At 40.3% G+C, this 23,860-nt stretch overlaps 1 protein-coding gene across 2 annotated transcripts in view; it reads right to left on the bottom strand.

The window, feature by feature from the left end:
• celf2 (cugbp, Elav-like family member 2) overlaps window positions 1-23,860 on the bottom strand; it is a gene marked incomplete at its 5' end in the record, with an annotated part of 157,555 nt that overhangs the window by 106,813 nt on the left and 26,882 nt on the right. For both annotated transcript variants that reach the window (XM_083902154.1, XM_083902155.1), the window contains one exon: window positions 9,271-9,306. In XM_083902154.1, the coding sequence (XP_083758280.1) occupies window positions 9,271-9,306 (36 nt within the window). The remainder of the gene's footprint in view (window positions 1-9,270; window positions 9,307-23,860) is intronic.

Genomic DNA, 23,860 nt, shown 5'->3' with positions numbered 1-23,860 from the left:
AAAACCATGCTAGCGCCCTGCTGCTGCTGCTGCTACTACCGCCACCTTCTGGTAACAGCTGCATTGCACATGAAACCACGTGACGTCACGGCAGTTTCACGCAGGCCGTGACGTGATGACTCCGCCCACTTTGAGGCGGAGCTTATGAAGTCATGGAGTTAGAAGTGTGTGTGAAAAAAAGTGGTGTTTAATTGAATTGTGTTTTCTGGGAGGTGTGTGTGTCTGTGTGTGTGTGTGAGTGTGTGTGTGTGTGTGTGTGTGTGTGTGTCAGGTGTGTGTGTTTTCCACAGAGGCTGAAGCTTCATTAACAGAAAAATCTGCATTTTCTCCGTCTCAATATTCTGCGACTCAGCAGAGAAACATGATGGAGAGAGAGAGAGAGGGAGGTTGTTGTTGTTATTGTTGTTGTTGTTTAGACTTGTCGTCTTCCTGCCTCGCTCTCCTCTTTTGTGACGGCTTCCACTTCATTAGAATGATAATGAACATCAGCGCCGCCGAAATGTTTTTGGCTCCTCGAATAAAAAACCAACTCGCGAGGAAAAATCAACTCAAATGTGTCCCATTATGCCTGTTTTTCTAGGTCGTATGAAACATGCATGACGACGCCGACGACGGCGCCGCGTGTTCCCTCACCGTCGCCGTGACGACGACGACGACGACGACGGCGACGAGCCAATCTCCCTCCGTCGCCGTCTGTCACCGTTAGCGACATTCGCGCGAATTTCATCACGTCGTCGGCGTATCGACGGACTCGGAGACGCGTCGCGAGCGCTAACGTTAGCGCTGAGCCACAGACGTGTGTGTGTGTGTGTGTGTGTGTGTTCAGGGCTGTCGTGCTCGGCTGGTGTGATGATGTTACCGTGTAGCGAGACTTGCTAATTGGCTCACCTGTCTCTCAACCATCTGGAGCCTTTCAGGAAAAAAGAAACTCGCACAAAAAAAAAAAAACACGTCACACCGAGTTCCCCCAGCATCACACACACACACGCACACACACACACACACACACACACACGCGAGCGCGAACAAGTACAGCAATATGGAAACTCGCTCATCATCATCTGATAGATCGCAAAACACAGATGCATGATTTTATTTCCCCACTCTTGTTATTGAAGATTTAATAAACAACAACAACAACGACGACAACAACGACCTGTGCTACACATGAAAAACTCATCTCATAAACATTAATTACAGCTCGTAAGAGTTTAAATTCAATCAGGACGAATCGACGACGGTGGAAATAATGAGGTTATTGTTTCATAAATAAGTGTTTTTGTTCGAGAGGAGCACGGGGAAGTGAAGAAGAAGAAGATTTAAAACTTATTTATGAGGAAGGACAAAAACCTTGACTTTACAAACAAAAACTGAGCGTCGATATCAGAAGAGCAGCTACGAGATGCATTCAAGGAACCTCGTACTGCATAATTCCAATGACTTCTTCAGACATAAAAACATGCTAACGCCCGCTGCTGCTGCTGCTACTGCTACTGCCACCTTCTGGTAACAGAGCTGCGAGGATTTAAAGAAATTATTGTTTCATAAATAAGTGTTTTTGTTTGAGAGGAGCACGGGAAAGTGGAGGAGGAAGTCATTTTTTTGTCTTCATAAAGGTGAGCAATTTAGCCTCAAATGCGACGAAGATTGCGTCAAAATATTGTTTTACATTTAAAAACGTGTTCATGTTTATCAGGAAAGAAAAGCGTAAAAAGTTACGTTATATTTTTGCCACGAAAAACAAAGAAAAACTGAGCGTCGATCGCAGAAGAGCAGCTACGAGATGCATTCAAGGAACCTCGTACAGTAGAATTCCCGTTACTTTTCCACACATAAAAACACGCTAACGCCTGCTGCTGCTGCTACTGCCACCTCCTGGTGACAGAGCTGCAATGAATCGACGACAGTGAAAATAATGACATTATGGTTTCATTAATAAGTGTTTCATTTTTTTGTCTTCATAAAGGTGAGAAATTAAATTTGTGTCAAAAAATTGTGTCAAAAATATTTTTTTTCATATTTAAAATGGTTCATTTTTATGAGGAAATACAAAAGTTTGGAAAAACCTTGACTTTACAAACAAGTAAAGTCTAGGTTTTGAGTGTCGATATCAGCAGCTACGAGATGCATTCAAGAACCTCGTACCAAATAATACCCATGACATTTCTACACATAAAAACATGCTAGCGCCTGCTACTGATGAAACGACGACGGTGAAAATAATGAGATAATTGTTTTATAAATAAGAGTTTTTGTTTTAGACGAGAACGGGAAAGTGAAGAAGAAGAAGAAGAAGAAGAAGAAGAAGAAGAAGAAGAAGAAGAAGATGAAGAAACACCCGTGACTTCATCTCACACCTCCTTCAACACAGAGAGGAAGAAAAATCTCCAATATCTGAGAAAACAGACAAAGCGTGTGTGTGTGTGTGTGTGTGTGTGTGTGTGTGTGTGTGTGTGTGTCACAAACGTGACAAAGTGTGTGATTGAAAAGTGTCCGTGCATCACTTCACAGGCTGTCGCACGTCAACACAACAGCGAGGTCACAATGTGGTCGCTGTCGCCGCGGTAACCTGTGGTCACTGCCCAAAACAAACAATAATAATAATAATAATAATAATAATAATAATATAAATGTGTGAGAGAAATATTACTATAATATAATAATAATAAAGTCGTATACAAACATATGATAATAATAATAATAATAAAACACTATAAAAGCACAGTATAAACTAAATATAAATATATAAAAACGGCCAATGAATATTAAATGAATGTAAACGGTTATTATTATATATTTATGAACAAACCTGTGTGTGTGTGTGTGTGTGTGTGTGTGTGTGTGTGTAATAGTTTTTATTCTCTCACTAACCCAATGTGTTCCAGGTCAATGATCTGAATCACACACGAATTAAGCTCCTCCCGAGCGACTGTATGTTCACCTGCCACCGAGTGTGTGTGTGTGTGTGTGTGTGTATGTGTATGTGTGTGTGTGTGTGTGTTTAAGTAAAACCTCCAGAGACAGATTGCGAGGACAAACGTCCGTCCAGCTCTGGGAACATTAGACGTCCTTCACAATTCATGGGTTATCATGAAAAATGGATGACGACAACAACACAAAATTAACACAAAAACAACACAAAAACAGTCAAACACTCAACAACACTCACACAAACCTCTAACTCCAGAACTGACCCTTTAAAGCTTGGGAAGCCAACGTTTTCACTTCAAGTCACCTGAGAGAGAACAAGACTGTTTACAGACACTTCTGACCAATCACAGGGCAGCACAGCGCCTCCTACTGGCTGCTCTACTAAGCAGCAGCATATACACGTCCCTTCACTTCAAAGGTTGCTAGTCCAAAACCTTTGATTAAGACGTAAACGTATACAAAGGGAACAGAGCTTGGGGCCTAAGGTTGAGCCTTGAGGGACACCATAGATACATTTTAGCTTAAAGTTGAAGTTTCTTAACCACTCACTCTCCCACACCAAAGTCACTCACTCTCCCACACCAAGTCACTCACTCTCCCACACCAAAGTCACTCACTCTCTCTCACACCAAAGTCACTCACTCTCCCACACCAAAGTCACTCACTCTCCCACACCAAAGTCACTCACTCTCCCACACCAAAGTCACTCACTCTCACACACCAAAGTCATTCACTCTCCCACACCAAAGTCACTCACTCTCTCACACCAAAGTCACTCACTCTCCCACACCAAAGTCAGTCACTCACTCACTCTCCCACATCAGTCACTCACTCTCTCACACCAAAGTCACTCACTCTCCCACACCAAAGTCACTCACTCTCCCACACCAAAGTCGCTCACTTTCACTCACTCTGCCACACCAAAGTCACTCACTCTCCCACACCAAAGTCACTCACTCTCCCACACCAAAGTCACTCACTCTCCCACACCGAAGTCACTGCTGCCTCCATCACTAACTTACAATGACTGATTTTAAAATATTTACTTTAGACTTAACTCAGTGACACAAAGTGACCACACGAGGCAGCAGAGGACCAGCAGCTCCTGTGTCCCTGTGAGCTAAAATCACTGGTTTTCTCTGTGGACTTTGGTGTGGGAGAGTGAGGTCTGCGACGATTTTTTTCCCGGAGACAAAGAAATAAATCAGTGTCATAGTCAAACACCTGCAGCATCATCCAGAGAGAGAACTCAGCCACTTCCTGCCTCATGAATATTCAGATGTTTCAGATGGAAACACTGGTGAGGGAGGGGGGGGGGGGGGCAGGGGGGCGGGGCCAGAGGAGCCGCCGTGGTGAGAGAGAGAGAGAGAGAGAGAGAGAGAGAGAGAGAGAGAGAGAGCGCTGTTGTCATGTGGCGACCGCGGAGGCAATAACGGACGCAGCGTAGCGGGACGCCACATTGTGAGGATCGCTGTAATTATGTGTGTGTGTGTGTGTGTGTGTGTTACACTTGTGTTCCCATGTTATTCAGACACAAAACAAAGATCGTTGACGCCCATTTTCTTAAAAAAATAGTTTTTCTTTTGTGTGTGTGTGTGCATGTGTGTGTGTGTGTGTTCACGTGTGTGTGTGTGTGTGTGTGCTTCCTGTCTCAGGAGGTCACGTCAGAGCCAATAGCAGGGTCTCGCGTCTCATAATGACCGACGCTGAAAGGCGTCCGCGCCGCGCCGCGCTAGCTCGCTCGCTAATTATCGGCTGTGTGACTTCAAAGAACGTTATCAGCATAAAGACCTGCAATTACACACACACACACACACACACACACACACACACACACACACACACACACACACACACACACACACACACACACACACACACACACACACACACGCACACGCACACACACTTCCGTCTCCTCCTCTTTTCTCTTAATTGTTCGTTGTCTTCACTTTTAAAAACTCCGCCTCCGTGTTTTCCCTCCTCCTCCTCCACACTCACGCGTTGATAACGCCGTTAAAGAATAGCTGATGCTAAGCTATGATTAATGCGACCGTAACGATCAGGTCAATAAAGATTTATTCATCGGAAAAGTTGCTGAAAATGCAGAAAAGAGCGTGTGTTTCCTGTTTCTTTACTTAACTGTGTTTTAGCATGAGAACAGAACAGGATTGTAATCTGTCAAATAATCCAATCGTCGAATATTCATGTCCTTCCCTAAGCCATAATTCCTAACTTGCTAAACTGACATGTAGCCTTAAACAATATAGTTAGCTTAGCATTAGCCCATGGACCCGTCACTTGAGTAAAAGGAGAAAAAATTAAAAAAAAATCTGCTTTAATCAGCGACGATAGCCCGAAGTTAGCGTGTAGCCTGCTAACTTAAAACATATAGTTAGCTTAGCATTAGCCCACGGACTTGTCACTTGAGTAAAAGGAGAATAAAAAAATAAAAATAAACTTTAATCAGCGACGATGGCCCGAAGTTAGCGTGTAGCCTGCTACCTTAAAACATATAGTTAGCTTAGCATTAGCCTATGGACTTGTCACTTGAGGAAAAGGAGAATAAAAAAAAAAAAAAATCAGCTTTAGTCAGAGATGATAGCCAGTTAGCACGTAGCCTTTTGTTGCTCTTTCACACAGAACAGGATTGTGGGTAATGAAGTGATAATAAACCACTATTTGTGACGTTAGCGTAACGTTAGCGTAACGTTAGCGTACGCGACTTCAGCACATGAAACATTCGAGTCGAGCTCAGGTCGACGGTCGCTGGTGTACTCTGAGGTTTATGAGGCGGAGTTAAAGTTACTGTAGAGAATGAATGAGTGAATGAGTGAATGAATGAATGAATGAATGAATGAATGAGTGAATGAATGAATGAATGAAAGCCTGCACTGACTCCTCCCACTTCCTGTATCTGGACGAGGATACAGAGCCTGAATCCTCAGTCTGTTAATAATGAACCGACTTAATTCTCTCCTGAAGTGATGAACGACTTCTAATCTGTCGAATAATCCACTCGTCAAATATTCATGTTCTTCCCTAATCCATAATTCCTAACCCTGTCCTCTTGTTCAGCTCCCTTGTTTCCACTTTTCCTCCTCTTCCTCATCCTCATCCTCATCCTCCTCTTCTTCTTCTTCCTTAAATAACGAGCTGGTTGTCAGTCAAACCGCCAGAGAGCTTCATTAGAGGAGGAGAGCAACCAGGATCACATTATACACCAGTGTGTGTGTGTGTGTGTGTGTGTGTGTGTGTGCGTGTGTGTGGGCGTGTGCAGGGGATTGTGGGGGATCTGCGGCAGTGATGGTGGCAGCGACAGTGAAGACACGAAGGAAAGTAAACACACACACATTCTGAAATGATTCTGCTGTGTGTGTGTGTGTGCACGTGTGTGTGTGTGTGTCTCAGCCTCGCCTAGTTTTTTTTTTTTTTTTCCCAATCACAGAGAAAAACAAAAGCAAACTCTTTAACGTCTCACACACACACACACACACACACACACACACACACACACACACACACACACACACACACACACACACACACACACACACACACACACACACTGAGGACCAGCATTTCCACTTTATAAATCAACACAATTACAAATATCTACTTCATGAACGACATCCATAAAGAACTACTGGGTGCAGTACCATAACATGTCTGCAGGTGGAGCCTCAGATCACCAGGGCTGGAAAACTTTGGTTTGTGCACCAAATTAAAGACCTAATATCAGAGTATAGCATGTTTACAACCTAAGGAAGTGATTTGAATGAGGACAAAGTGAGGACCGGCCAAAATGTCCTCACTTTGTAAAAATGTCCTCACTGTGTTGGTTAAAAACCCCTCACTGGTTCATATAAATCGTGTTTTCCTGGATTTCTTTGGAGATTAAATATAAACTCAGCAGAGGTTTAAAAAACACGCGTGTGATCCGTCACGTTAAAAACGCATATTCTTCTTTTCATTAACGCCGAGTGTTTTTGAGACAAAGATTCTTAAATGTATTCCTGACGTTCCTCAGATCCATTAGATTCACTTCATTTCACCACAGAATCAAAAACTGACGACGAGATTTAGAAACTGTGTCGAAGGAGAATAAAACATTGCAGAAGCTTCTCAAACCTCCATCACTTTGTTTTGGTGTCGTTTAAAAAAAAAAGAAGAAGCAGGAAACGGCTTCTTTACGGCAAACAAACATTTTACACAGAGAAAGTTCTGAACGTGGTTAGCTTAGCATTAGCCTGGAGAGTTGTCATGTGACTCGGAGTAAACACAAAATAATCTGGTGAACGAGACGAGTCGAGTAAAGAATGTTAAAATAAATAAAAAAACTTTACGAGTTTGCTGGAGATGGAGATGATAGCCAGATGTTAGCCTAACTGGCTAAACTGGCATGTAGCCTGCTAACTTAAAACTATAGTAAGCTTAACATTAGCCCAGGGACTTGTCACTTGTGTAAAGGAGAACAAATTCTAAAAATCAGCTTTTGTCAGAGATGATAGCCAGATGTTAGCCAGTTAGCATGTAGCATAGTACCCTGCTAACTTAACATATGGCTAGCTTGGCATTAGCTAAGGCACTTGTCACTTGAGTACAGCAGAACAAATTCCAAAAAAATCAGCTTTTCGTCAGAGATTATAGCCAGAAGTTAGCAAGTTAGCATGTAGCAGAGTACTCTGCTAACTTAAACTATAATTAGTTTAGCATTAGCCCATGGACCTGTCACTTGAGTAAAAGGAGAAAAAAATTGTAAAAATCAGCTTCAATCAGAGACGATAGCCAGAAGTTAGCATGTAGCTTGCTGTTGCTAGCTCTTTCACACGACTATGTCTTCATATCAGGGTTTTTTGTGGTAAATTCTGAAAACACGTGTATCCGTGTGATTCAAACATCTTAGTAGGAATGGAGTTAGCTTAGCATCAGTCAATGGGGGTTATTCGGTTTATAACGCAAATAATCCAGCGACCACAATTCAAATAAAACATGTTATGAACAACACACACACATAAAAAGCATGACTTGCGGTGGCTAGCATTAGCACACTCACTCATTTACACTCACAGTACCATGTTAAACGTCTGAAAACTGACGCTAACGTTCCAATAAAAACTCACATCATCATCATCATCATCATCATGAGACAAAAACAAGCTTTAAAAACCATCTCCAATCATTTAGGTCATTTACGTCATAAATCATCGTTTTCATTCTGATCATCGTACGACGTCTTTCTCGTGTCGCTCTGGTTGAAATGGATGATTTCCAGGACGGGAGATTCGTCCTTTTCCTGTTAACTCGTCCTCAGATGACGAACGGCTGGTGCTATTTTAAGAGCTTATTTAAAGCGTCTTCTCTCCTCAGCTTGATCTGCCGCTCTGTCGCCGAAGGCTCGGCTTTAATGACCTTCTCTCCTGATCTGAGCCGCGTCACATTTCGCCTTTTCCAATTTCCCCTTTCACACTCTGCCTTTATTCCTCTCTCGTCTCTTTACGCGGCGGCAACTCGTCTCATCTGTGTCCGTCTGAGTTATCCCGTCCAACAACAGTCAGTCTGGCCTGAAGCCCAGAGACGCTGAAGTCTGGACAAACTGGACAAACGCCGAACCTTGGACAAACGGCAAAATTTGGACAAACGCCGAACCTTGGACAAACGACAAAGTCTGGACAAACGCCCAACCTTGGACAAACGCTGAAGTCTGGACAAACGCTGAAGTCTGGACAAAAGCCAAAACTTGGACAAACGCCGAACCTTGTACAAACGCCAAAACTTGGACGAACGCTGAAGTCTGGACAAACGCCAAAACTTGGACAAACGCTGAAGTCTGGACAAAAGCCAAAACTTGGACAAACGCCGAACCTTGTACAAACGCCAAAACTTGGACGAACGCTGAAGTCTGGACAAACGCCAAAACTTGGACAAACGCCGAAGTCTGGACAAACGCCAAAACTTGGACAAACGCCAAAACTTGGACAAACGCCGAAGTCTGGACAAACGCCGAAGCCTTGGACAAAAGCCAAAACTTGGACAAAAGCCAAAACTTGGACGAACGCTGAACCTTGGACAAACGCCGAAGCCTTGGACAAAAGCCAAAACTTGGACAAACGCTGAAGTCTGGACTAACGCCGAAGTCTGGACAAACGCCGAAGCCTTGGACAAAAGCCAAAACTTGGACAAAAGCCAAAACTTGGACGAACGCTGAACCTTGGACAAACGCTGAAGTCTGGACAAACGCTGAACTTTGGACAAACGCCAAACTTTGGACAAACGGCAAAACTTGGACAAACGCTGAAGTCCAGAGAGACAAAGATAATAAAAAGACGCAGACTTTACCTCTGAATGGGTCCAGAGAGGTCGCTGGCGTCCTGCCTGTAACGTGAGCAGAAAAAGAGAAGTGTGTTATTATTAAAGCAGAGAAGTGGCTGATGTGACACAAACAATAATTATGGTGATAAATGTCACAGAATTCAACATCGTGTTTCTCCTCAGGAGTGAAAACAAAGTTTTAAACCTTTGTTCTGGACAGAAAATGACAAACAACAGAGTAAAAATGTCACAAAATGTGAAGCAAAACATTCATTAAAGTCCAGGTTTTCTGTCACAAAATGAACTTTTCATTGTTATTAAACTAAGGAACGAGTTCTGAGTGAAAGACGAGTGAAATTAGATATTTGAGAAAATACAGATGAAAGAAAATCAGCTGAAAAAACCTCAGGATGTTTGTGTTCGCTGATAATGTCACGCTGTTCACAGACGACGTTTAGACGTTTTACGTAAATCTTTTACGTAATCATTTTTTTATACAAAAACTAAAAAATAAGAAACTTAAAATTTTTGTCCACTGTCATAAAATCAGCTTAAAACTGTGGTGCCACTAGGGGGCACTAGAGTACAAACTAAACAACTTTATCGGTCGCTTGTTCTATCTCCTCGAACACCGACGCTCTGAACCTTTGTTGTCACGGCAACGACGTAGTTCGTAGACGGGCGACAAACGCGGCGTCCGCTCGTCGTCAATTTCCACGCACACCAGGGGGCGCTAACCGCGTACGACCAGCGAGAAACTCTGACGCCGACACGCAAGAGAAGGAAAAAACAACGTTCAGATCACGTACGTACAGTACGTGTGGGGGGGGGAGCTAGCATCGCTAACGAAACGACGCGCGGTTCACGATATCAACGATAACAACATCGCGACGCAGCGAATATGTTTGAGTCTCGACGACCAAACGGGTTCTTGTGACTCACTTCTGCTGCAGAGTGTCAGGATGTGTTTTGTTTGGAAATATGATAATGACACACACACACACACACACACACACACACACACACACACACACACACACACACACACACACACACACACACACACACACACACACACACACACACACACACACACACACACACACACACACACACACACACACACACACACACACACAGTCATCTAAATCGTAAATTGGTGCGTCCTGGGGACCAGAAGAGAAACTCGTTCCTTCCGATGAGTTTCTACCCATAATTCCCTGCTGTTTCCTCTTTTCTCTCTGCTTCCCATTTTGTTTTATCCCTTTCCTCAGTTTCTCTTCCACTGCATGTAAATAAATTGGTCCCCAGGCGCCATGTGTGTGTGTGTGAGTGTGTGTAAGACACACAAAGACACACAAAGACACACACACACACACACACACACACACACACACACACCCTCCAGAGCTCAGAGCTGAACCAAATTAGTCCAGGTTTTATGTCACAGAGGTAAATAAAATAATAATGAATTCAGAATGCCTTCGTTAATAACCTGTGTGTGTGTGTGTGTGTGTGCGTGTGTGTGTGTGTGTGTGTTATGATGAAACAATGAGAAAAAACTCCTCCTCAACACTGCGGCCAATCACGGCTTTGCATTTCAAAGACACACACACACACACACACACCACAGACACACACTTGTCTGTTTCATCTATGACCACAGAGCGCACGTGCACGTGCACACACACACACACACACACACACACACACACACCTGATCTCCACCTCTGCTTTAGTCCATTTTCCCGATGACATGAATTATGAAAGAGGGTAAATGGAACATCAAACACACACACACACACAAAATGACATAATAACTCCACTTCACACACACTTACACACAGACACACACACACTTACACACACTCTCTTTACGACTTATTAAGTCACATTATAGACGCTGACATTAAAACATGAACCGCACTTTAAATGAAACAGAAGCTGCTGTAAAAACGCTCGTAAATCCTCGTTAAAGTCGTTTGAATAAGAGAAAGAAACAGATGATGATGAAGAGGATGATGATGATGATGATGATGATGATTATGAAAAACGACGAATGAAAAGAAGAAGAAAAAAAACACAAATAATTGTTACGTACGTCTTAATAAAAACTAACCTTCAGAAAATGAGAATATGAGGTTATTATTATACTCTGAAGCTTCACATTGGGATGAAAAATAAGAACTCTCTCTCTATATATATACATATATATATATATATATATATATGTATATATATGTATATATATACTGTATATATATATACAGTATATATGTATATATATATACATATATACTATATATATTTTCCTGTAGTCATTTTTAATCTTCTTGAACATTTTTTCGCGATTTTCCTGACATTTAACAGATTTTAATCTCAATTGAATTAAATTGTTTCCAGAAACAGAAACAGTTTTATTGTTCATAAGTAATTAACATATAAGTAATAAACCATAATTCTTCGCTGCCTTAGACCACACAACAAAACAAAGACGTGATTTTTAGCTCCTTGAATGTTCGACGTGACGCCGACGACTCACAGTTTTTCCTCACCGTCTTAATCTTAATCTTAATCTCGTTGCATCGTTTGAGGACGTTTGTTTGAAAAAGCAAATAAAACTAAAATGGAAGTATTGAGAAAATAATACATTGATGACGAAAGTCGTTATTATTATTTACAGCTTTTGTGGAAACGTGCTCGTGTTGAGCTACGAGATGCATTCAACGAACAATCTGTTTGTCCAGTGTGTCGATTTTTGTTGTTGTTTTTTAAATACAATGTGTTTTTATTTTCAAAATCCCGTTAGCTCAAAGTCGACGACAGCGAGGAAATGTCATCATGTTTTTTTTAAATCTGCTGCTGTAACGAGCCACAGATTTGTCCTTGGACGATATTTCAACCCTTTTAACGCTGAAGTGAAATTCTTTCTCTTCACTTTACAAAGCAGCTCGTGATGTTTGTCACTTTGATTCCTGCACAGTCAATTGTTCCCGGTTGGACTGTGCACGTGCACACACACACACACACATGCACGTGCACGCACACACACACGCTGACACACTCTGGGCCAGAGTTGATCACTGATATGGAAGCAGATGGCTGATCAGCGTCCAGGTGGACGAAGGCCAGACTTCACACTCCTGGTTTCACGGCCGACAGCTTTTTGGCGTCGTCCGTGAACCCGGAGCACAGACTCCTGCCGAGGCCTCGCGTCGCTGCCAACGCTAACGCCAACGCCGCCGTCGCCACCGCCGCTGCTGCTGCTGCGGCGACGACGGGAAAAATGACAGAGACGGAAAACGAAGCTGAAAACACGAGGGAGTCGACGGACGCTGAGGAGGAGGAAGAGGAGGAGGAGGAGGAGGAGGAGGAGGAGGAGGAGGAGGAGGAGGCAGAGCAGGTGGTAAAACCTGGAGACGACCAGAGGAGTTTCTGGACACGGTCTGACACACACACGCGCGCGCGCGCGCGCGCGCGCACGCACGCACGCACGCACGCACGCACGCACGCACGCACGCACGCACGCACACACACACACACACACACACACACACACTGCTGTGTGAAAAAAAAGCTGCTTTTCATGACGACACGACGCCGATTTTTACTGACTTTTCCAACTTCATAGAAAAGAAAACATAGATTTTTTTAAGGATTTACATCTTTTAACGTAAGAGTGAGTTTCAAATATCGTGATAATATCGTGACTTAAATATCGTGACTTAAATATCGTGATATATCGTGATTATATCGTGACTTAAATATCGTGATATTATCGTGATTTTATCGTGATATTATCGTGACTTAAATATTGTGATAATATCGACTTAAATATCGTGATATTATCGTGACTTAAATATTGTGATAATATTGTGACTTAAATATCGTGATATCATGACTTAAATATCGTGATAATATTGTGACTAAAATATCGTGATAATATCGTGACTTAAATATCGTGATATTATCTTGACTTAAATATCGTGATAATATTGTGACTTAAATATCGTGATATCATGACTTAAATATCGTGATAATGTTGTGACTTAAATATCGTGATAATATCGTGACTAAAATATCGTGATAATATCGTGACTTAGATATCGTGATATTATCGTGACTTAGATATCGTGATATTATCGTGACTTAAATATTGTGATTTAAATATTGTGATTTTAAATATCGTGAAAATATCGTCACTTGAGTGAGAAAGAGTGAGTGACGTTCACCGTGATACAGATTACGTAACAACGTTCTAAATCCACAATGACAAGGAAATACTGTAGAATTTTCCTGATCTTATTAACAGAATAAATGTTCCTTCTCTTTTTGTCGTCCCATCTGTGTCACTCACTCTCTCTCTCTCTCTCTCTCTCTCTCCATTCTAACACTTCATTCTTTAACCCTTTTCACAAGCTCTACCCACAATCCCCCACCAATCAACACACACACACACACACACACACACACACACACACACACACACACACACACACACACACACACACACACACACACACACACACACACACACACACACACACACACACACACACACACACACACACACACACCTCGATAAATACATTCAAACACTTCACTTTCACACGCCTCAGAATTCACCACTTTTTTTCTCCATCATCACGATCTCATCTCCATGTGTGATAATGTGTGTGTGTGTGTGTGTTGTGTGTGTGTTGCGATGATATAGCAATGCAGCTATTACCAGAAGGGGGCAGTAGCAGCAGCCATTTGATTAGCGGACTGCATGTTTGTATCTGAAGAAGTAATGAACATAGACAAAGGTCCTTGAACGCATCTCGTAGCTTCTGAGAGCGACGCTCAGTTTTTTTTGTCGTTTTCTTGGAAAAACATAACGTAAATAGTAAATAACAGTAAAGTTTTACAGTATTATGTTTAAAAATAAATAAATAAACAAATGCAGCCTTTGATTCTTGTGTCGGACGTTAAGGGCGAGGATTTTGACAAAATGTCCTCAATCATTATGGTTTATCAGCTATTTAGTCCTCAGAGAGATGGATGTTTAAGAACACACACACACACACACACACACACACACACACACACACACACACACACACACACACACACACACACACACACACACACACACACACACACACACACACACACACACACACACACACACACACACTTCATTAATAACAGCAGAACAGATCAGCTCCATTAGTCCAAACCTCCTCACACATGCAAATGAGGCAGCGCCATGGAGACACACGACATGCTTTACTGACCCCGCCCCCTCGACCTGTCACTGAGTGTGTGTGTGTGTGTGTGTGTGTGTGAAGTGGAGATGAGGAAAATATTAATCAACAGTTTGAATTATATAATTATTATTAATAATTATAATTATATTTCATTTCAATGATTTCACTCATTGTTCTTTAAGATCTCCAGGTTTTACAGTGAAGTGAGATTGTGATTTTCTGCCAAAATGATGAAAATGAGACGTTAAGTAACAACAAACCGTCATTTTTAAATAAGAAAAGTTGGATTTGTGTTCGATTGTTGAGACAAATAAAATCTGTGTTGTAAACATTGTGTCTGACATTTGCCCTGATGCACTTTGACAGTGAGCTGAGTTTCTTCAAAAAAACAAAAAGTATCTCGGAATGACTTGAAATTCACCATCATAATAGTCGGCATCGCCCTGAACAAGGATGTGTTGAAAATATTCGCAAATCTCTTAAGGAATATTTTTCACGAATTTTTGAAAATCATGAAATTATCCATTTGCCCTGATGCACTTTGACAGTAAACTGATTTTCTTCAAAAAACAAAAAGTATCTCGGAATGACTTGAAATTCACCATCATAATAGTCGGCATCGCCCTGAACAAGGATCTGTTGAAAATATTCGCAAATCTCTTAAGGAATATTTTTCACGAATTTTTGAAAATCATGAAATGATCCATTAGCCCTAATGCACTTTGACAGTGAGCTGAGTTTCTTCAAAAAAACAAAAAGTATCTCGGAATGACTTGAAATTCACCATCATAATAGTCGGCATCGCCCTGAACAAGGATCTGTTGAAAATATTTGCAAATCTCTTAAGGAATAATTTTCACGAATTTTTGAAAATCATGAAATGATCCATTTACCCTGATGCACTTTGACAGTGAGCTGAGTTTCTTCAAAAAAACAAAAAGTATCTCGGAATGACTTGAAATTCACCATCATAATAGTCGACATCACCCTGAACAAGGATGTGTTGAAAATATTTGCAAATCTCTTAAGGAATAATTTTCATGAATTTTTGAAAATCATGAAATGATCCATTTGCCCTGATGCACTTTGACAGTGAACTGACTTTCTTCAAAGAAACAAAAAGTATCTCAGAATGACATAAAATTCACCATCATAATAGTCGGCATCACCCTGAACAAGAATGTGTTGAAAATATTTGCAAATCTCTTAAGGAATATTTTTCACGAATTTTTGAAAATCATGAAATGATCCATTTACCCTGATGCACTTTGACAGTGAGCTGACTTTCTTCAAAAAAACAAAAAGTATCTCAGAATGACTTGAAATTCACCATCATAATAGTCGGCATCACCCTTAACAAGGATCTGTTGAAAATATTCACATATCTCGTAAGGAATCATTTTCATGAATTTTTGAAAATCAGGAAATTATCCATTTGCCCTGATACACTTTGACAGTGAGCTGAGTTTCTTCAAAAAAACAAAAAGTATCTCGGAATGACTTGAAATTCACCATCATAATAGTCGGCATCGCCCTGAACAAGGATGTGTTGAAAATATTCGCAAATCTCTTAAGGAATATTTTTCACGAATTTTTGAAAATCATGAAATTATCCATTTGCCCTGATACACTTTGACAGTGAGCTGAGTTTCTTCAAAAAAACAAAAAGTATCTCGGAATTACTTGAAATTCACCGTCATAATAGTCAGCATCACCCTGAACAAGGATGTGTTGAAAATATTTGCAAATCTCTTAAGGAATAATTTTCATGATTTTTTTTAAATCATGAAATGATCCATTTGCCCTGATGCACTTTGACAGTGAGCTGAGTTTCTTCAAAAAAACAAAAAGTATCTCGGAATGACTAGAAGTTTACCGTCATAATAGTCAGCATCACCCTGAACAAGGATGTGTTGAAAATATTTGCAAATCTCTTAAGGAATAATTTTCATGAATTTTTGAAAATCATGAAATGATCCATTTGCCCTGATGCACTTTGACAGTGAACTGACTTTCTTCAAAGAAACAAAAAGTATCTCAGAATGACATAAAATTCACCATCATAATAGTCGGCATCACCCTGAACAAGAATGTGTTGAAAATATTTGCAAATCTCTTAAGGAATATTTTTCACGAATTTTTGAAAATCATGAAATGATCCATTTGTCCTGATGCACTTTGACAGTGAGCTGAGTTTCTTCAAAAAAACAAAAAGTATCTCGGAATGACTTGAAATTCACCATCATAATAGTCGGCATCGCCCTGAACAAGGATGTGTTGAAAATATTCGCAAATCTCTTAAGGAATATTTTTCACAAATTTTTGAAAATCATGAAATTATCCATTTGCCCTGATACACTTTGACAGTGAGCTGAGTTTCTTCAAAAAAACAAAAAGTATCTCGGAATTACTTGAAATTCACCATCATAATAGTCGACATCGCCCTGAACAAGGATCTGTTGAAAATATTCGCATATCTCTTAAGGAATATTTTTCACGAATTTTTGAAAATCATGATATGATCCATTTTCCCTGATGCACTTTGACAGTGAGCTGACTTTCTTCTCCAAAACAAAAAGTATCTCGGAATAACTTGAAATTCACCATCATAATAGTCAGCATCACCCTGAACAAGGATGTGTTGAAAATATTCGCAAATCTCTTAAGGAATATTTTTCACGAATTTTTGAAAATCATGAAATGATCCATTTGCCCTGATACACTTTGACAGTGAGCTGAGTTTCTTCAAAAAAACTAAAAGTATCTCGGAATAACTTGAAATTCACCATCATAATAGTCGGCATCGCCCTGAACAAGGATCAGTTGAAAATCTTTGCATATCTCGTAAGGAATCATTTTCATGATTTTTGAAAATCAGGAAATTATGCATTTGCCCTGATGCACTTTGACAGTGAGCTGAGTTTCTACAAAAAAACAAAAAGTATCTCAGAATGACTTGAAATTCACCATCATAATAGTCGTCATCACCCTGGACAAGGATCTGTTGAAAATCTTCGCATATCTCGTAAGGAATCATTTTCATGATTTTTTTTATATCAGGAAATTATGCATTTGCCCTGATGCACTTTGACAGTGAGCTGAGTTTCTTCAAAAAAACAAAAAGTATCTCGGAATGACTTGAAATTCACCATCATAATAGTCGACATCGCCCTGAACAATGTTAGCCTTTACGTTGTTTATCATACATTATCATAACTGAAAAATCTTCTTCAGCTCCCTCTATAGGAATATATACTTCCTACGGGCACTGCACTAGTTTAAATAAAAACAAACCCAGTAGATTTGAGTCATAAAAATAAACTGTATTTTATTCATAAGACTATAAAGAAATGAAAACTCTTCAAATGATGACAGTAAAGAATGACTCGTCTCTACCTTGTTAGCATTAATGGACGAGCACAAATAGCTGAGCTGAGCGCACGTTGTCCTCATAATTAGAGCTAATTAGAGGCTTTTTGTCGCGGACGTTGTTTTTTCCGTGCGACTCGTTCACGAACACATTCAGCTTTTGTTCACCTGACCGAACACAAACCCGTCACATTCTGCCCTGGAGCTGCTGCTGCTGCCGCTGCTGGATGAATAAACTTCACTTCCCTAAACAATCAGGTCTTGGCAGCCGGTCGCCGCTTACTTAGCGCCATAAAAGGCCCCCGGTGACACACGGCGCCTCATAAAGAGCCGGCGTATCAGATCCAAGGACGTCTGCGCGAGTGTGAGCCGATAAAAGAAGCCGGGGAATAAATCAATATCACGAATGCCAGAGACTTCAGCTCAGACGGCAAAATGTCAACCGCTAATCTCTTTTAATAGTCTGATATTACATTTTAATCCCAGTCTGATTCCTTCAATCTTTTATTTAAGGCTGCCAGTCAGTGGCCGCGGGGAGAAGGACGGTAAATAAAGACGTTTGAAAAGCAGGTGGAAATAAAGAAATAAAGACGTGGCTCATGAAAACGAGGCCTGGAGCGATTTCTTTAAACGTCTGAAGATGAAGAAGAAAGAAAACCACGTCATGAAAAACCTGCTTATCAACGTGATTTGTTAGAGGTTTAAAAATAATAAAACTCACCAGGATTTTAGTGAAAAACATCAAGTTTCACAGCATTAAAAAGCTCATTATCGCCCCCTGCTGGACTGCATTCTTTCTGGAGCTCTTGTACTGAAATATCGTGACTGAAATATCCTGATATCACATCATGACTTAAATGTCGTGACGATATCTTGACTTCAATTTCGTGAAAATATTGCCACTTAAACATTGCGATTTATCGTGATAATATTGTGACTTAAATATCGTGATAATATTGTGACTTAAATATTGTTTATATCGTGACTTAAATATAATGACTTATATATTGTGATAACGTAACTTAAATAGTGATAATATAGTGACTTAAATATCGTGATAATATCATGACTTAAATTTCATGACTTAAATATCGTGATTATATTGTGAATTACAGTAAATATTGTTATATCGTATCATGACTTAAATAACGTGATAAGATCGTGACTTAAATATCGTGATATCATGACTTAAATATTGTGACAAAATATCGTGATAATATCGTGACTGAAATATTGTGAAAATATTGCGACTTAAATATTGATTCCATCCTCTAATTAATATAATTTACATAAACAGTCAAACACTTCATGTGTTGGAGAAAAGCCCCCCCCCCCTGTTTAGGAGCGGCCCTGCATAAAAATAAAGAGGTGATTAAATGAGACGTTGTTGTTATTTTGGTTACCAGGCAACGAGAAGAAGAAGAAGAAAAAAACCCCGGCAGCGTCGTCGATAACGACAAACTCTTAAATCACTCTTCAACAAATCACTGAATCAATAATCACTTAGAGACGTTAACGAGGCTTTGATTTAACGAATGAAGTCTGAGGAGGATCACATCAGTCCTGCTGACTCCTCCCCATATGACCCCGCCCCCCCTCTGACTCCTCCCCCCGCCCTCATGAGCTCCATGAGGAGAAACATACAAATGTGTGAGTGATTCGTGACCTTTAGTGTGTGTGTGATTGGATATTGATCAGATTTCTTCACTGCGTCGCAAATGATTTATCAAACTCTAGTCTGGATTATTGGAGCTGGAATAGACGATAATCTGGATTAAACTTGTGATTGTGAGGTTCTGAATGATCCGTGTTTAAATCTGGACACAAACGATCAGAGACTTTAGTGATCAACGTGAACAGAGAGAGAATTCTGCAGCAAATATCAAGGTTATTTCAACAAGAAATAAAGACGTTTTTATATTTAACTGCTGCTCCTCTGTCAGAATTATATATATATATAATATTCACATTTAAGAAGCTGAAAAATGACAGAAACGTGAAAATATTCACATTTAAGAAGCTGAAAAATGACAGAAACGTGAAAATATTCACATTTAAGAAGCTGAAAAATGACAGAAACGTGAAAATATTCACATTTAAGACGCTGAAAAATGACAGAAACGTGAAAATATTCACATTTAAGAGTTCATAACGACAACAAATAACACAAACATGTGGATCTGACTCTCAAATAAAACACAAATAAACCATAAAATACACTGTAAAAAAAGATTTGATCACTTAATTTAGACAATATTTAAAAAACCTAAACTGATAAAAATAATTTTAAATAAAGTTAGTTATATAAAGCAAACTTGTTTACTTTAGTTGGAATTCACTTATTTGAAAGTGTTTTTGATTCTTGTTACTAAATCAAATAAATGTTTTTATCATTATATTTATTATTCTCACTACATATTAAATGATCTTAATTTGTGTAGTTGTTACTAAATAACATATTTTTAATGTTTTTTTTAAGTTATTTAAAAATAAATACAGCAATAAAACAAAGTGTGACATAAATAATATATATTATGTTCAATTTATACATAATGTATAGAAAAACAAGTTAATTAAAGCTATTAAAAACTTCTACACAGTAAGTAAAAGTAACGCATTATTTTTTTACAGTGTATGTTTTGACTGATTCGACCGTTTTCTTCACGTTAATGAAATTAAAAACCTATAATTGATGTGTTTTGTTGATCAGAAAGTGAAAATGCTGCGTGAGATCTGTTTATTTGTGAGATTATTCCAGTTTTAATCCAATGACGGCGGCAGGTGTAAACACCTGAAATCAAATCATCACTTCTCTGCACTGGTCTGATGGATGTAGTGATGCATCTGCTCTCGTTCTGATCTTTTCTCTCAAATCAACTTAGTCTGACTTTAATCAGATTGAGCCAATAAATGACTGTTTATGGCTCTTTGTTATTAAACTCAACTCCAAACTAACTAAAAATAAACCTCGAAAACAAACTCTCCACAGACTCCGGCTCGCGGTTTTCCCAGAATGCAGCAGTCGTTTTCTCGACACTGATGTTTGCTTTTTAATTGTTTGTTTTTAATAGCAGTCGCCACGACTCCCTGGACGGACGCTGTGAAGATGGAATAAAGGAAACTGAAATAGAAATTGACTTTGAATAAACAGAGGAAACCAGTGATTTTAGCTCACAGGGACACAGGAGCTGCTGGTCCTCTGCTGCCTCGTGTGGTCACTTTGTGTCACTGAGTTAAGTCTAAAGTAAATATTTTAAAAGCTGAATTCACTAAAATCAGTCATTGTAAGTTAGTGATGGAGGCAGCAGTGGATCAACAACTCCTGTGAACTCCTGTGTGCTGTGATGTTAAAATCACTGGTTTACTCTATGGACTTTGGTGTGGGAGAGTGAGTGACTTTGGTGTGGGAGAGCGAGTGACTTTGGTGTGGGAGAGTGAGTGACTTTGGTGTGGGAGAGTGAGTGACTTTGGTGTGGGAGAGTGAGTGACTTTGGTGTGGGAGAGTGAGTGACTTTGGTGTGGGAGAGTGAGTGACTTTGGTGTGAGGGAGAGTGAGTGACTTTGGTGTGAGAGAGTGAGTGACTTTGGTGTGGGAGAGTGAGTGACTTTGGTGTGGGAGAGTGAGTGACTTTGGTGTGGGAGAGTGAGTGACTTTGGTGTGGGAGAGTGAGTGACTTTGGTGTGAGAGAGTGAGTGACTTTGGTGAGGGAGAGTGAGTGACTTTGGTGTGGGAGAGTGAGTGACTTTGGTGTGGGAGAGTGAGTGACTTTGGTGTGAGAGAGTGAGTGACTTTGGTGTGGGAGAGTGAGTGACTTTGGTGTGAGAGAGTGAGTAACTTTGGTGTGTGAGAGTGAGTGACTTTGGTGTGGCAGAGTGAGTGACTTTGGTGTGGGAGAGTGAGCGACTTTGGTGTGGGAGAGTGAGTGACTTTGGTGTGTGAGAGTGAGTGACTTTGGTGTGGCAGAGTGAGTGACTTTGGTGTGTGAGAGTGAGCGACTTTGGTGTGGGAGAGTGAGCGACTTTGGTGCGGGAGAGTGAGCGACTTTGGTGCGGGAGAGTGAGCGACTTTGGTGTGGGAGAGTGAGTGACTTTGTGTGGGAGAGTGAGTGACTTTGGTGTTAGAAAGTGAGTGACTTTGGTGTGTGAGAGTGAGTGACTTTGGTGTGGGAGAGTGAGTGACTTTGGTGTGAGAGAGTGAGTGACTTTGGTGAGGGAGAGTGAGTGACTTTGGTGTGAGAGAGTGAGTGACTTTGGTGTGGGAGAGTGAGTGACTTTGGTGTGGGAGAGTGAGTGACTTTGGTGTGGGAGAGTGAGTGACTTTGGTGTGTGAGAGTGAGTGACTTTGGTGTGTGAGAGTGAGTGACTTTGGTGTGGGAGAGTGAGTGGTTTACAAACTTCAGTTTCCTGGTTTATATACATATATTGTTATATTTATATAGATATTGTAGACATTTACCACCAGAATGTGAGATTCTATAATAGTTTTTCTTTTTTTTGCGTCTCCATCTTTAATTAAATCAGTTTTTTTAAAGAAACTTTTCTTTACGGAAAAAGACTTTGAAGAAGAAAGTGATGAAACTCTGTTTTTCTGTGTCTCATCACGACATCACGGTCAGAGAGTAAAGGCAGTATCACAGAGAAGTACTACAATACACACACACACACACACACACACACACACACACACACACACACACACACACACACACACACACACACACACACACACACACACACACACACACACACACACACACACACACACGTCACATCACAAATGATGGGATTTAAACATCAACAGAATGAAATATTCATGTGTCAGCAGCGACCGCTCAAGCAGAACTAACACGGAGGGGGATTTCAGATCTGAGTGTGTGTGTGTGTGTGTGTGTGTGTATGTGTGTGTGTGTGTGTGTGTGACGTGTGTGTGTGTGTGTGTGTGTGTGTGTGTGTTGATCTATAATGCATAGTTTCAGTGAGTTGACTTGTGATATACAGTAGTCTATTGGATCTGTATTTCAGCGTGTGTGTGTGTGTGTTTGTGTGCGTTGCCTCATCCATATGTAAACACAAACACACATCCAGTGTCATTCATCTTTGTGTAACATATGTGTGTGAGTGTGTGAGAGTGTGTGTAAACTCAGATTAAAGACACAAAAAATCTCCAGGTTGTGCCTCCTCTTTGTGTGTGTGTGTAAAAACAGCGCCCTCTATCTGTCTGGTGGAAACACAATTGTCACAAAATGTTTTAAATTTAAAAGTTTTAGTTCTCTTCATTAATTTAGATTATATAATCCTGCTCAGAATATAATCCCGTTCAACACACACACACACGCACGCACACACACTCACACACACAAACACACAAAGTCATGATAGTGAAGAAAATCTACATTATATTTTCAAAGATTTCACTAAATTTGAGGTGCAATAATCTGTGAGAATAACATTTCCTCTTGCCACAGGGGGGCGCAGTGTTCAAATAAATATAAATATTTTCACAAAAACGTCTTCGAGGTGCCATTGTTATCAATGCTAGCAAGTTTGGTTCAGATCGGAACTTCTGTCGTGAAATTATAACAGTTTTGTTTCGTTTTTTGCCGTGAGATCACAATTCTCAGAATGCAACTTTACCGCCCCCTAGTGCCCACACTGTTCGACGTGTCGTCAAGCTTTTGGTAACGTCCGATCCTGATCTCGTCCTGTGCGACGCTACCAAATTTGAAGTTGATCGCAGAAAAGCTGTGGGCGGAGCTCGTTGGAATAAGATTGAGCGAAATCGTGACATTAATCAGAAATATTGGATTTGGATGACGAGTCTTTTGAGAGGAACATTTAGACAAACACTCGATTCTTTTGACATAATTACAATAATAAAGAGAGAAAGTCCAATAATGATCGCAGCTTTAATTTGAAACATATTTTCTCGTCAAAGAAGAGAATGAATTCATTTATTCTGGTGTTTTATCTGAGCAGAGTTTATCGTGAGTGTTTCA

This window comes from Microchirus variegatus (assembly GCF_963457635.1).
Source record: "Microchirus variegatus genome assembly, chromosome: 16".
In the NCBI taxonomy this organism is placed as follows: domain Eukaryota; kingdom Metazoa; phylum Chordata; class Actinopteri; order Pleuronectiformes; family Soleidae; genus Microchirus; species Microchirus variegatus.
The sequence above is the reverse complement of the archived record's forward strand: the minus strand, read 5'-3'. Positions and strand labels throughout refer to the sequence as shown.